General features: G+C 37.3%; 1 protein-coding gene across 1 annotated transcript in view; it reads left to right on the top strand.

Annotated features, from left to right (window-relative positions):
- Window positions 1-300: 300 nt before the first annotated feature.
- Window positions 301-14,216, top strand: part of LOC149797852 (ubiquitin-protein ligase E3A-like) — an 80,158-nt gene continuing 66,242 nt past the window's right edge. The window contains exons 1-2 of the mRNA XM_089962866.1: window positions 301-471; window positions 7,307-7,369. Coding sequence (XP_089818992.1) covers window positions 422-471; window positions 7,307-7,369 — 113 coding nt within the window. The 5' untranslated portion in view covers window positions 301-421. The remainder of the gene's footprint in view (window positions 472-7,306; window positions 7,370-14,216) is intronic.

Raw genomic sequence — 14,216 nt, 5'->3', positions numbered from 1 at the left:
CCACGGGGACGTAAACCCACTGTGATGAGTACGATGGGGGGGGGGGACATTCTCCTCATCTCCTGTCATCGTTAGCATCATCCATTTTATGAAAATTTAAAAATATACTCTTCTAGCAAATAAAATGTGTCTCGCAGCAATAATAACTCACTCAATTGATTGTTTTTTTTTAAATTAAAAAATCTTTATTCTGTTCCTCTTAGCTACAAACGGCGTCAACGGTTCTCGGTTTAATTGCCCTGAAAGCAAATTTCCGCGACCACTGTTGGCAGACACGTAGTCACCGCCCTTTGAATTTCGTCCAAAAGATGGCGTTGGTCGAGTGACAAGTTCCGTTTTGTTTTTTGGCAATTTTCTACATAAATTTCGCGACATTTGTTTTGCTCATGATACTCAAAATTGTTTAGAAGAATATTTTCGTATGAACTCCAACGGCAAACAAGATACAGAGAGCGGAGCTGAAGCCGCAAGGTGACAAACTGGCCAAAAATTGTATCTACAGTAGGGGGGAAGTGCCTAGAATGGAAGGTCAACCCTTATTTCGATAGGTCACAAAACAAAGTGAAAATCTAATCTTAAATAGCTCGAAACATCGATCTTGTTGTACTTATTATAAATTATCTTTAGTGTAATACAATATATGATAATACTGAGGTCTAAACTCGGGCAATGAGTTGAGTTTTACCATGTCTGTGAGTTATAGTGCCTATTGGATTTGCATGATAGTTTCAAAGGCCTCGTTATTGTTTGATTCTTATACCACAAGACCAGTTCGTGGTTATGGTAGGTTTGCAGGATGCACGTGTCCAGCCTACCTCTCTCGCCGTAAGACACCCCCCGGCCAGTCCTCCAATGAAAGACCTCGACCCTAACGTTTATGTTTTGGGGTACGATCACTAGCTGCCCAATAGTCTGAGTTCCCTTGCCACCCCATTTTTGATATTTGGACATTTATATTGGGGTGTAGGGTCAGAGTCCATTCCCTATTGAAAAGTTGGAATTTGCCGACACCATTTGGTGTAGCCGCTGGTCCGAGTTTCCTCTGACCCTTGTCACCCCCCATTTTTGATATTTGGATATTTATGTTAGGGTGTAGGGTCAGAGTTCATTCCCTATCGAAAAGTTGGAATTCGCTGACACCATTTGGTGTTGGCATGGCATAGCTGCTTACTAGCCGGCCCAGCAAACTTGAATGACATTTCATCGAGATATACCTGCATGAAATCAATAGGAAAATGATTTATTTTCTCAGAAATTGTGATCATAGCATTCGTGATGTCTTTAATGTGCTGACAGATGAGGCAAAAGTACATTGTTGCTGAAATTTGACCTGGATCTGGCCATTTTCATTCCTAGTCACATGACTACACAACTCTTGCAACCTACATGTCAATGACAGTAGAGGTCATAGTCATGTGCTATCAACAATAAACAATTTTTAGTGTTGCTGTAGGAAAACAAATCAAACATATAAATGAAAGCCATGTAAAATTTTGTTAGAAAAATGAAAAAACATAAACTTCCCAAAATATTTATTGTGAAAACAACGACTGGAAATCTGTAAATGTTGCAGCAATTTGAAGAAAACCAGATTCACTATGCAGAGATCACATGTCAATGTGGTTGTCACATGATACCAACAAAAACATTGCGACACATGCTCAGTTCTTCTTGAAAATGGTTTTCTCTACCCTGCTGTGATACTGACAGGTTTCTGGTTTTTGTTCTCTGAATAAATGTTTTGAGAATTAAGTTTGCATTATATTTATTTACATACATTAAGTGACTTCTGTATAATATGTCCAGATTCTATGTTCAACAACTTTGGAAATTTATTGTCGGTATCTCGTGACTATATGACCTCAAATGTCATTGACATGTTGGTTGCGAGATTTGTATAATCATGTGACTTGGGATGCAAATGGTTTGATCCAGGTCAAATTTCAGTATTGACGTATTTTCTTGTCTGTCAGTGGATTAAAGACATGATGAATGCTATGCTCATGATTTCTGAGAAAATAAATCATATTCCTATCAATTTCTTGCCAGTATATCTCAATGAAATATTGTTCAGGTTTGCTGAGCCAGCTACTTAGCGGCTACCCCATGCTGACACCAAATGGTGTTGGCGAATTCCAACTTTTTGATAGGGAATGGACTCTGACCCTACACCCCAACATAAATATCCAGATATCAAAAATGGGGAGACAAGGGTCAGAGGAAACTCAGACTAGCTGCCCAAATAACAGTGCTGTGTAACATGTTTAAATGTCAGTTAACATCAGAACAATAAGTGAAAGTGTCAGGTATATCTCACCTGCTTGGCAGCCATATAGGATTTTCTGCAAATTAAAGTCATGCTGTTTTAATCAGACTTTGATGCCTTTTTGTTCTTCAAATTCTCCCACAAGCAAATGGACATGTTTTCAAGTTATGTTGGCCTTCATTTGAGTTGACTGGATTGTGATGGAAGCTGGGAATACAGAAATTTGTTAAAAGGATGATAAGAATCTTGAACGAAATGAAGCTATCAGAACATTTTCTTCAATATTAATATGTTTTTCTCATTTTATTAAAGAAACATGCTTCAGCTTCAACCAGTTTTGGCATTCATGGCTTCCATTGCATCAGAAATGTAGGTTAAGAACAATATGAATACAAAATATATGTTTACTTCTGTTAATAATGATCCTAATTACATAAAACCCATATACATAGAGAATATTTTAGCTACATATTAGTTGTTTACAGAATTTTAACAAATCAATAATTCAGGTAAAGTAGAAAATGAACATCATTTTGGACAAGGTCAAGACAATGTTACATTATAATAGCATATACTGAAAAATGTATTTTTAAAAAAACGAACAAACATTGCAAATTAAATATGCATAACAGAGTATATACATGATGTGTAGTTAAGACATTCTTCTGTGTTAGACAATCAGTAGAGATGTTACTGACCAAGCATGTTTGGTCATTATGTTTTCGCAGTTCTTTGTATATACTATAGTCACAAAGTACAAGATGAAAGAGATGTAAAAGCTCCTTTCCAAGACTAATTGAAAACCCTATAATTGAATGATTGCCCCAGTATTTGCATTATAGACATTACAGTAGTCACATGGTTAGGAATTAAAATGCACTGTGGTGTCTGCAGATTTACCTTTATGACAAAATTTATGAAGCCATAGCCCAAATTGAAAGAAAGCAGATACTGTCAACAACAGCTAACCTTTATTTACATCATTCAAGACTTATTTGGGGACTCTGCCACATTAATTAGGTTAACATTATGTATTTTTGAAGTAGTCAGTCAGCGTTTTGTCAGTGAATAATTACTTTTAAAACTCGAGTGGAATAAAATACTGTTGTGTGAAATGCTGTAGTATAGTCTACTGAAAGAATTTTTTAAAATAAATAGTTTGAGAGAAAACCATTAATCATGGAAGGATGGTAAGGTGCTAGTACTGAAGCAGCAGGAAATTTGTAACTGCAGATGGCACAATTTTGTACATTTAATAATTAGGCATATCAGTGACTTATCTTTGTCACATTTTTTATATTGAATGTTTTGTTTTAGACGTAAGATATGGCTGCCAGGTTCATTTTTGGGAGGAAATTTCTGCCAATAGCAATCAGAATTTCAGGATGTCTGCATGGAAATAATTTTGCCCCTAATATGGTGTTTCAGAATTAAGTAATATTGGTAATTTAAAATGAGTGTGACATTTTTGGAAAGCCTTTTCTGAGATGTAACACTTATTTTATGACATTTGGAATTTTGTACCATATACACCTGTTAGTTTGTCAAAAGGTTTTCTTTTATTAACGGAGTTAAAAAAATCCTTGAAAAGGGATATACTGAGTTTTGTGCAATTTCCTGTTTGTTAGGGCTCACATTTTGTGGCATCATTCTCTCTCACCAGTTTTTCATTCTTCCACAAAAGAATGTTTTTTTTTACATGGAAGATACAACAGCATTATGCATAATTAAATGGTAGACTATCCACAGAGGTCTGTTCCTGAAATATGGATAATCCTGGAACTATTGTAACCTCTGGGTCCAGATTTGAATGTTAATTTTTCTAGAGCTCTTTCTAATGAAAGTCCCTGCTTTCAGAACATCCAGTTTTAGTTTCTGAACTGGCTGTTTGAAAAATTTGATACACTGTTGTTTATGTTCTAGACTACCATTTTATGGGAAAAAGTGGCTCTGTACTTTAAGTTTTCAAAATCCTACAGCTGTTCTCTAAATACCAGTCTTGAATCACCTTCTTCAGTATCATGTGATTCAGTGGTACAGTAACTGGAATTGTGATGGAAATGCGATTTACCTTTTTAAAATGGGTAAATCTTGTAGATTGTTTTAAAATTTTATTTTGGTTTTATTTTGAAACGTGTCTCAAATGAACCTATTTTCACAATTTTGTTAAAACAGATTTCTGTTATCAGTCTCAGCAGTTTGTTTTCTTCTCCCCAACTTGTCAATTCCTTTCTTTCCCTTCTCTGCTGATCTATGGAAATGGATCTTTTACCAAAAGGTGGGGTTTTGGTTTAGGGTTTTCCTATGGAGCCATTGTACCTGTTTGTTTTTTTTACATTACTGGACTTGTGATCCTAGGATTGCAGGTTTGATACCTTCCCAAACCAGCCTGAGTTGCCCTTGGTAAGGCATTTATCATTTATTTCCTTTCTTTGTCCAGTTTGAATGAGTTTCACTTCTGATGGTTCTTTCAGTCTTGGTGCATCAACACTTTTCCAAATAATGTATCTGTCTTCTGCCTGCCTGACTTTATCAGAAGCTATCCCTCCTGTCTGCCAGCAACCTACCTGTGGATGCCAGATTCCTTCTGTTATGTCAGACTTAGATCAGCTTCTTTGCAACAAATAATTTGGTGATTAAAGTCATTTCATAGTGGCTCCGAATCCTGTTCATCTGGCACCCCCCACTTCCATCATCCAACTTCATGATGAAGGTCCCAATGATCTCACGAAATAGGTGTGTTTGGAAGTTGATAGAACATTTAGTCATGAAGCAGGCAGTGGAGGTGGTTCAAAACTGGATTCTCTGGTTTTTAATTGCTTAATTTTTCTGTTTATAAAATCCACTAGGAAATTGAGACTGGCCATACATGTAAGGAGGCTGAACTTAATTAACTTATTACTGCCCTGAAGTTGATGGTGGAGATGGCAAAATCTATTCATATGTCAATGTGAAGTTTTAATTAAACAATCAGTCTCTGTCTGATACACATTTCCACATACCTACCAGTATTGACATAATATCCCACAAGTAACTTCACCTTGGCTAACAATTCTGCATTTCATTCACAACCTCACTGATTATGCCTTTACCAAAACATTGGACTGTGCTATATTCCACTTCATGATGCCCTGCTCAATAGCATACCTGAACAGTATTCTGCAAAAATACTTGGTATATTCAGTTTAAGTTTATGATATGAACAACCTTCTCTTCTTCATTCACCGATTTTGGGTGGATAATCAATGTGAAGAAATCAGACCATGTCCCTTTCCAACATTTCATTCATCTTGGTATGGAGTTCTAATACATCTGAACCAGATTTGTGTTCCTCCCAGAGGCAGCCATATTAATCATTTGTCAGAGATGTTGCTTGTCATGTTCCTTTTGGAGTTTCTTCATTTCCTCTGCCTGCTGTTGTGGCCATGGACATGCTCTGCCTCAGCTACCCTTTCATGCACCTTTAAATCGCCCTTAGGGCACAGTGGTGCCCAATTTCGGTTGTTTAGACTATTAGATGATAATCATGACAGAATACAAGCAGACACACACCAAAAGTCACAATCTGTACAGTCAGATGCCAGTTTGACAGGTTGGAGGGACATGCATGCTTCCAGACTTTGCAACAGTCAGTGACAATTGACAATTGGATGAGGCAAGAGAAGGATCTCTACATGAGCCCGTCCAAGGGATGGTGCTTTTTATAATGTCAGAATTTTGTTGTAGTTAACTACCTCTTGAAACATTTTGGATGAAATTACAGGAGCTATGCTTTATGATATAGGAGGACCTATGCTAATGTGGAGGGTCACTGTTAATCTCAGTGTTTCCATTTACCCTCATTTGCGCTTCAGAAACCCCCAAATTTTTAATTTGACCCCCAGTTTTGATACCAAAGTTTGTTATTGCTCAGTCTGACCCCCCGATATAATTCATTTAGCCTCAAGAAAGCATGATCAGATTGAAGGTATTGCAAAACATAAGGTTTCTTTTCAAACTGACACCAACCGCTCCAGTGGCCTAGTGGTTAGAGCATCCACTTCTGAAGCGGTAGGTCATGGGTTCAATCCTTGGCCGAGTCATACCAAAGACTTACAAAAATGGTACTAACAGCTGCCTCGTTTGGCGCTCAGCATTAAGAGGTTAGTGTTAGGACAAGTCGGCCTGGTGTCAGGATAATGTGACTGAGTAGGACATCATGCTACATGTCTGTGGCATGATGCCCCAGTGCTAGACATCACTATAAACAGTCACACTGTAGACATCGTAGCAATATGACAGAAAAATTGTTACAGCTACGTTAAAAATCCAAACCACACACACACACACAAACTGACACTATATTTTCATGAGAGTTAAGGGACGTGGTTTCCATTATGAAGTGTTTTGCTGGTTCTTTTAGAGCATTCATACAGTAGAAATATTACACCTATTTACATTAAAACTTGTGTAATGGGTAACATCGGTAAGATTATTTGTTGTTCAACAGTTCTCCATCATTGGGGTGGGGGTGAAACTTTGTGGATGGCTTGCATTTAGCAGAGTAATAGAATGGTAAACAGTAATGGTCACTGTGATTGGAGGAAAAAGTGGATTCTCTACAATAAAAAATTAGTTGCACATCATATGCCTAAATGTTTTGCATTGATTGCATTTAGTATACGGAAGAAGCCTATTATGAGGTCAAAGGTCACAAATCATTGTGTAATGAGAGGAAAAGTGTACAGAAATTTCAGATATATAGATTGAGGAGTGTGAAACATTGACATTCATGGTGCTCTTGTTTAGGATTCTGCAATACTTAAAACTTGAGTCAAGGTTCTGTTTTAATACCTTTTAAAGTGTGTTGCCTCATTAGGATGAAACTATCTTATGCAGTGGTTCACTGTGACCTACTTTCCATTTGAAACTCAATCATCACTTAAAGAATTGTGTTCTGATGACTAATGCCAAATAAATAGGGTATCTAGTGAGCCCCTGCTCACCAATATGTCTTGTGCCTTGCCTGTTGTAATTTCTATGCTGATTTATGTATTTCAGAGCATCTCGTTCCGGGTCTAGATCCCCAGAGTTAAAGGCCGACTCTCAAGAATCAGACAGAATGTAAGTCTTTGTAGATGGTTAATGTTTCATATAATGTGTTATATCTATTAAATTTTAATTAATAAGTAAGCAAGATCAGCTATGATCAGCTGTTTTGATAGAGACAACTTGAGGCTCAGCTTAAAATGGGAAGCTTGGGAAAAGTATTGTACTGTGAGGCTCAACTTAAAATGGGAAGCTTGGGAAGAGCATTGTACTGTGATGCTCAACTTAAAATGGGAAGCTTGGGAAGAGCATTGTACTGTGCGGCTCAACTTAAAATGGGAAGCTTGTGAAGAGCATTGTATTGTGAGGCTCAACTTAAAATGGGAAGCTTGGGAAGAGCATTGTACTGTGAGGCTCAACTTAAAATGGGAAGCTTGGGAAGAGCATTGTACTGTGAGGCTCAGCTTAAAATGGGAAGATTGGGAAGAGCATTGTACTGTGAGACTCAATTTAAAATGGGAAGCTTGGGAAGAGCATTGTACTGTGATGCTTAACTTAAAATGGGAAGCTTGGGAAGAGCATTGTACTGTGAGGCTCAGCTTAAAATGGGAAGCTTGGGAAGAGCATTGTACTGTGAAGCTCAACTTAAAATGGGAAGCTTGGGAAGAGCATTGTACTGTGAGTCAGCTTAAAATGGGAAGCTTGAGAAGAGCACTGTACTGTGAGGCTCAACTTAAAATGGGAAGCTTGTGAAGAGCATTGTATTGTGAGGCTCAGTTGAAAATGGGAAGCTTGGGAAGAGCATTGTACTGTGATGCTCAACTTAAAATGGGAAGCTTGGGAAGGGCATTCTACTGTGAGTCAGCTTAAAATGGGAAGCTTGAGAAGAACATTGTACTGTGAGGCTCAACTTAAAATGGGAAGCTTGGGAAGAGCATTGCATTGTGAGGCTCAGTTGAAAATTTGAAGCTTGGAAAGAGCATTGTACTGTGAGGCTCAACTTAAAATGGGAAGATTGGGAAGAGCATTGTACTGTGAGGTTCAATTTAAAATGGGAAGCTTGGGAAGAGCATTGTACTGTGAGTCAACTTAAAATGGGAAGCTTGGGAAGAGCATTGTACTGTGAGGCTCAGCTTAAAATGGGAAGCTTGGGAAGGGTGTTGTACTGTGAGGCTCAACTTAAAATGGGAAGATTGGGAAGAGCATTGTACTGTGAGTCAATTTAAAATGGGAAGCTTGGAAAGAGCATTGTACTGTGAGGCTCAACTTAAAATGGGAAGCTTGGGAAGAGCATTGTACTGTGAGGCTCAAATTAAAATGGGAAGCTTGGGAAGAGCATTGTACTGTGAGGCTCAACTTAAAATGGGAAGATTGGGAAGATCATTGTACTGTGAGGCTCGACTTAAAATGGGAAGATTGGGAAGAGCATTGTACTGTGAGGCTCAGTTTAAAATGGGAAGCTTGGGAAGATCATTGTACTGTGAGTCAGCTTAAAATGGGAAGCTTGAGAAGAGCATTGTACTTGAGGCTCAACTTAAAATGGGAAGCTTGTGAAGAGCATTGTATTGTGAGGCTCAGTTGAAAATTTGAAGCTTGGGAAGAGCATTGTACTGTGAGGCTCAACTTAAAATGGGAAGATTGGAAAGAGCATTGTACTGTGAGGCTCATTTTAAAATGGGAAGCTTGGGAAGAGCATTGTACTGTGAGTCAACTTAAAATGGGAAGCTTGGAAAGAGCATTGTACTGTGAGGCTCAACTTAAAATGGTAAGCTTGGGAAGAACATTGTATTGTGAGGCTCAACTTAAAATGGGAAGCTTGGGAAGATCATTGTACTGTGAGGCTCAGCTTAAAATGGGAAGCTTGGGAAGATCATTGTACTGTGAGGCTCAACTTAAGATGGGAAGATTGGGAAGATCATTGTACTGTGAGGCTCAACTTAAAATGGGAAGATTGGGAAGAGCATTGTACTGTGAGGCTCAATTTAAAATGAGAAGCTTGGGAAGAGCATTGTGCTGTGAGGCTCACATTAAGATGAGAAGCCAAGAAGAGTACTTTACCATGAGGCTCAGACCCATGGCTCACACATCACAAGTTAGCTCAGTTTTAGAGTGTCAGACTCGTGATCATGAGGTTGCATCACCAAGCCACCTGACTATTTTGAGTACTCTTGAGCAAGGTAGCATATCTCAGTTTAACTTGTTGGACATAAAGTGGCAAAAATAGCTAATCCAGGATTTTTTCTTGGGATTTCAGTTCTGAGAGCACCATCAAAGGTCCCAATAGTAATTTTGGAGGACTTTAAGAAGAAGAAAGAAGGTTTCAGGCATTTCTGGGAGTTTAGTCCTCTCCCTGTTGGGTCTAAGAGAAAAAAGCTAGAAAATACTATCCTGCTGTAGCTTAATATCTTCAGATTTATTGGTGATATTTAAAGAACAAATTATTGCCAAAATATGAAACTCAAGCTGTCGGAAATTGTACACAATTTTCCCTCATTTCTTGAAGTACTACAAAGAGTTTGATTCAATACTTTGATAAGATATGTTTATTCATGAGCAATAAATATATCTGATCACTACTTATTCTTGAAAATGACATTGGTTCCTTGAAAAGCTGATAATTTTTAATCTAATTATTGTTGAACCACCAACAATAAAGCCATTAGGTATTTTTTGTGTTTGTCTTTAATACATCCTGTGTTACAGTTGTTGCTCAATCCAGGGTATACAATATCCAACAGATGTTTGCTCAGACATTTGACATACTCGGCCAAGCACCAAATAATGTGGCAGTCTGAAAAGGTTTTTCACCCAGATTTATAAATTGCTTGATTTATTTGAAGGAAAACAATAGACCACCATTGCCTACACAGTCAACTGTCATACACAACCATTGAATTAAAACAAGTTTATCGCCCAGGCTTTAAAGGAGCAGTTTGGTCACTGCCACTTGTACTACTCCACCCACTCCATCTTAATCATTTTTATTTTCTTGTCAGAATGGCTGACAGCAACTTTAAATCATTTAGATGTAGACAGGCCTCTTGTAATTGTAATGCTGAAACAGAACCATTTTAAGTTACTGAGGTGGAGAGATTTCTGTTATAATCAAATGTACTATTCCCTGTTTTTGCTCTGTATTAGTACTAATTTACTGTTAGAAACTAAAGTTGCAGTTATTGTTGGGTTTATTTTATTTTTCCTGTCTTTAGAGTTTATAGTGATGTCTAGCACTGTGGCATCATCCTGCAGACATGTAGCATGATGTCCCAGCCAGTCACATTATCCTGATACCAGGCTGACCAGTCCTACCACTAACGTCTTAATGCTGAGCGCCTAGTACCATTTTTATGTCTTTGGTAGGACTTGGTTGGGGTTCGAACCCATGATCTCCTGCATCTGAAGCGGATGCTCTAACCACTAGGCCACCAGAGCTGTCTTTTGTCTTTAGAGAATGACTGTTTAATGAAGATCACATTTACCTACGAAATTGAATGGTTAAAACCTAAACTAAGCAGTTATGAATACTTGTTGAATTGTTCATTTCAAGTATATTATGAGATCAATACCTTTGACCCCCTGTATAAATTTTAGTTAAACTATTTTTCAAGCCTGAATATAAGTTTTTTGTTAGAAAGTCCTAATGTCTGATTTGTACATGTTATCATTGGTCGAAACTCAACCCTTTGGACATGGTGAGTAAATGTGAATGTTTTGAAAAATAGTGATTTATAAATTAGCTTAGTGTAGTAGCAAAACATGAGGTATTTAGATATGAATATAATCTAGCAGAAAAATCCTAGAAATAATACTGACTGCTTTATGCACAGTTTTAATGGAATTACCATTATGGATACATTGAGATCTGCTTTTGAGAACATTACTATAACTATTTGCATTTTAGTTGCCAATTTTCTTAAACGTGTATCAACCACTGGATGGTTCTCTGACAAAAAAGTTAATATTTGATATGTAATAACTAAAGTATTTCTCCTTTAACCCTTTACCTCATAGAGTATATGGCTTTTTAGCCCTCTGATACACACGTAGCTAAGTTACCCAGTGCAGTGTGCTATAAATAGAACACCTGTTACCTATGTGACTCCATACACATAGGCCTGCCTGTTAACTTTTAAGCAGTGTAGTGTATGTTACATTTAACAGCAATTTTAACCATTTTACATTATTGATACATATCTAATATGTATGGAAAAATTTAAGACTAAAGTCTGTTCGTTATAGCTGTGTAATTATTTTTCACAGAAGAATTTTTATGTGCTTTAAAATCTTGAGAGAACTTGTTCACCGTCAAGTCAGTGAAGCCGCGTGACCAACCGTCTGCCATTTCTCATACTTGAAATTTACAAGTTCTTTGTTTGCATCTACGTCACTAAGTCATCTGAATTTGATAATTTATAAAAACTAATTGCTACCTTCATCAATATCAGAACCTTTACTTACGGTAAGTTATTGAAGCTTTCATAGATTCTAATCATGAAAAGTACTGAACGAAATCCGTGACCTCCATTTTGGAGAGTGGAGAATAAAACCCAGTTACTTATAAATAGCAGATTTCGACCAGAGCATAAACAGCGACCACGTGATCTGACATAATGGTCTTTCACAGCAATGAAAGAGGTATCTAATAGGGGTTTTCCCTGAAGGTGGCACTTCGAAAACCAGCTAAAAATGGCCAATGTTTATAGTGGGCGTGAAAAGGTGCTTCCATGCGAATGGAGTAGAGGCATCAAAAGCGCTTCCATGCAAATGGAGTAGAAGCATCCAGAGGTGCTTGAATGAGGTAAAGGGTTAATTTGATAATGGCACTGAAGTCAAAGAAGTTTTGCACCTGACTCCCATCACCACTTTGGTCTTGTTTAGCTATTAATGAAGATCTATTTACATTGTTGTCTTCATTTAACTGTCTTGGTTGAATATTGCAAGAGATGGTATAGAGTGCGAAGTTGCTGCCAGTCTGCCTGTCTGATGCCAACAAAGGAAAACAGAACTATTCAGATAGAATATGACACTATTGAACGAAAATTATATTTTAAAAATAGCTTGATAACAGAATTTGCTTGGAACAGAGAAACAGAATGCATGCTAAGAAAACAACAACTGTTTAGATGCTTCAATTGATGAGGGTGCATTTGATCCAGTTCCAGCAATCAACTGCTGTAAGTTATCTTTCCCCATACCAGATTTAATGGGCAGTTATACTTTGGATAATATTCAGAAAAAAATAACTTTGATTCACTTTGATGATATTCTATTTTTTGTCCCTAGCCTCTGGAGCCAAGCAACCAATTATATAATTCATATGACACTGCTTGAGTTATTTAAGAACTGTATCAAAAGGAAATGGAAACGAAAATCAACAGAAAATTTCATTTTTACCTTATAACCCTGCACCGAGTCTTTGAGATTTAGGGGTAGGGGTGGTGAGAATTGGGTTGCTCTAAAGTTAGGAAAACTTGTAGCAAACTTGCATCCCTTTGACATGGTACTTTTGAACTTGAAAGCTCAATAATCATTGGAAAAAAGTATTTGTTGTTACATAGATCTAAAATGTGTTCAATTTAATGCTGATATAACTTGGTTACATTCAATTGTATTTTACTCTTTTACCACTGCTTTCGGTTTCTAAGGCTTAGTGAGAAGATTAAAACTAATTCCTTGTGCAGCTGTTATGTGTTCTGACAATGACACATTGCTAGATCCATTACAATTGCATATTATACCACATATATTTATCACAAATACTGAAAATGTTAAGTGTGCCATTGCAGGGTTGCCAGTTGCTCTTTGGACAACACTTGTAATAACTAGAAAATGACTCATTGTTCTTTTGCAGGTACTTGATTTTGGTGGTTGATTTAGATATCCAGGGATCGTCCTGGGCTTCGCCAATGTCGCAAATTGTGATTTTTTTTCCTTATTGGTGACAAAAATATCCCATCTGGCGATTTTTTTGGCGACATACTTTTTGGTTATTTAATTTGTACATACAATCATGGATTTGGACTGGATAAATTAAAAGGCAGAATGAAAGGAAGCCACAAACTTGACTAAGCAATACATTGGAATCAGTCTGTTACACAAACGATCCTTTGTTCTTATTGACAACCCCATCTTTACAGTGCATTGTTACATCATAATCTGCTTATGCTGACATCTGGGCTGAGGACTGTATGCTGCAATACAGTCAATCATGCTACCGCACTATACCTACAACTGACCGACTTCTGAAGACGCGAATAGAACAGATACAATTAATTGTATGGCTAATCCTTCTGTTTTTTTTTTATACATACACCAATACAATAGTTTTGCTGAACCTTCATAGAAAACTGATAACCTTTGAAGTACTGACTACTGTGTATAAATACAAAGCAAATGGAAAAAATCTCAATCACAATTACATCTGTCGCCAGTGCAACATTTTACTCATTGATCTTTTCCTTTTGCCATCAGTCCCATGTTACGGCTGCAGAGACTTAAACTCCACAACAAGAAATAGCAAAAAAACCCAAACAGTTCTGCATAATTAATAATAATTATTTATTTCTCAAAATACAGGAGTGAAAGAATCCCTAAATTGGGTGTGAATTTATGCTTATATATACGGTCCAGTATTGCCAGGTGTTGACTCGTGTAAGTTTCATTCGTGGGAATGGAGATCCTATTTTTCTTGTCAAGAAAATTTATACAGCATTCAGTGATCATTCTTGGGATTTAGGAAGCAATTCGCTACAAGCTTTGTGAAGCTAGCCATGGGGGGGGGGTGCTGCTGAGAGACTACTGGTGTCACCTGTCAGCACTGTAGACTGTGAACGTGGATTCCATAAGATGAACCTCATAAAAACTGACATCAGAAATAAGCTCTGCATCCTATCTCTCGAGAATTTAATGAGAATCAGCATGT

Source organism: Sinohyriopsis cumingii, chromosome 6 (assembly GCF_028554795.1).
Source record: "Sinohyriopsis cumingii isolate HCF-2022 chromosome 6, ASM2855479v2, whole genome shotgun sequence".
NCBI classification, from domain to species: domain Eukaryota; kingdom Metazoa; phylum Mollusca; class Bivalvia; order Unionida; family Unionidae; genus Sinohyriopsis; species Sinohyriopsis cumingii.
This window is presented reverse-complemented; position numbering and strand designations above follow the sequence as displayed.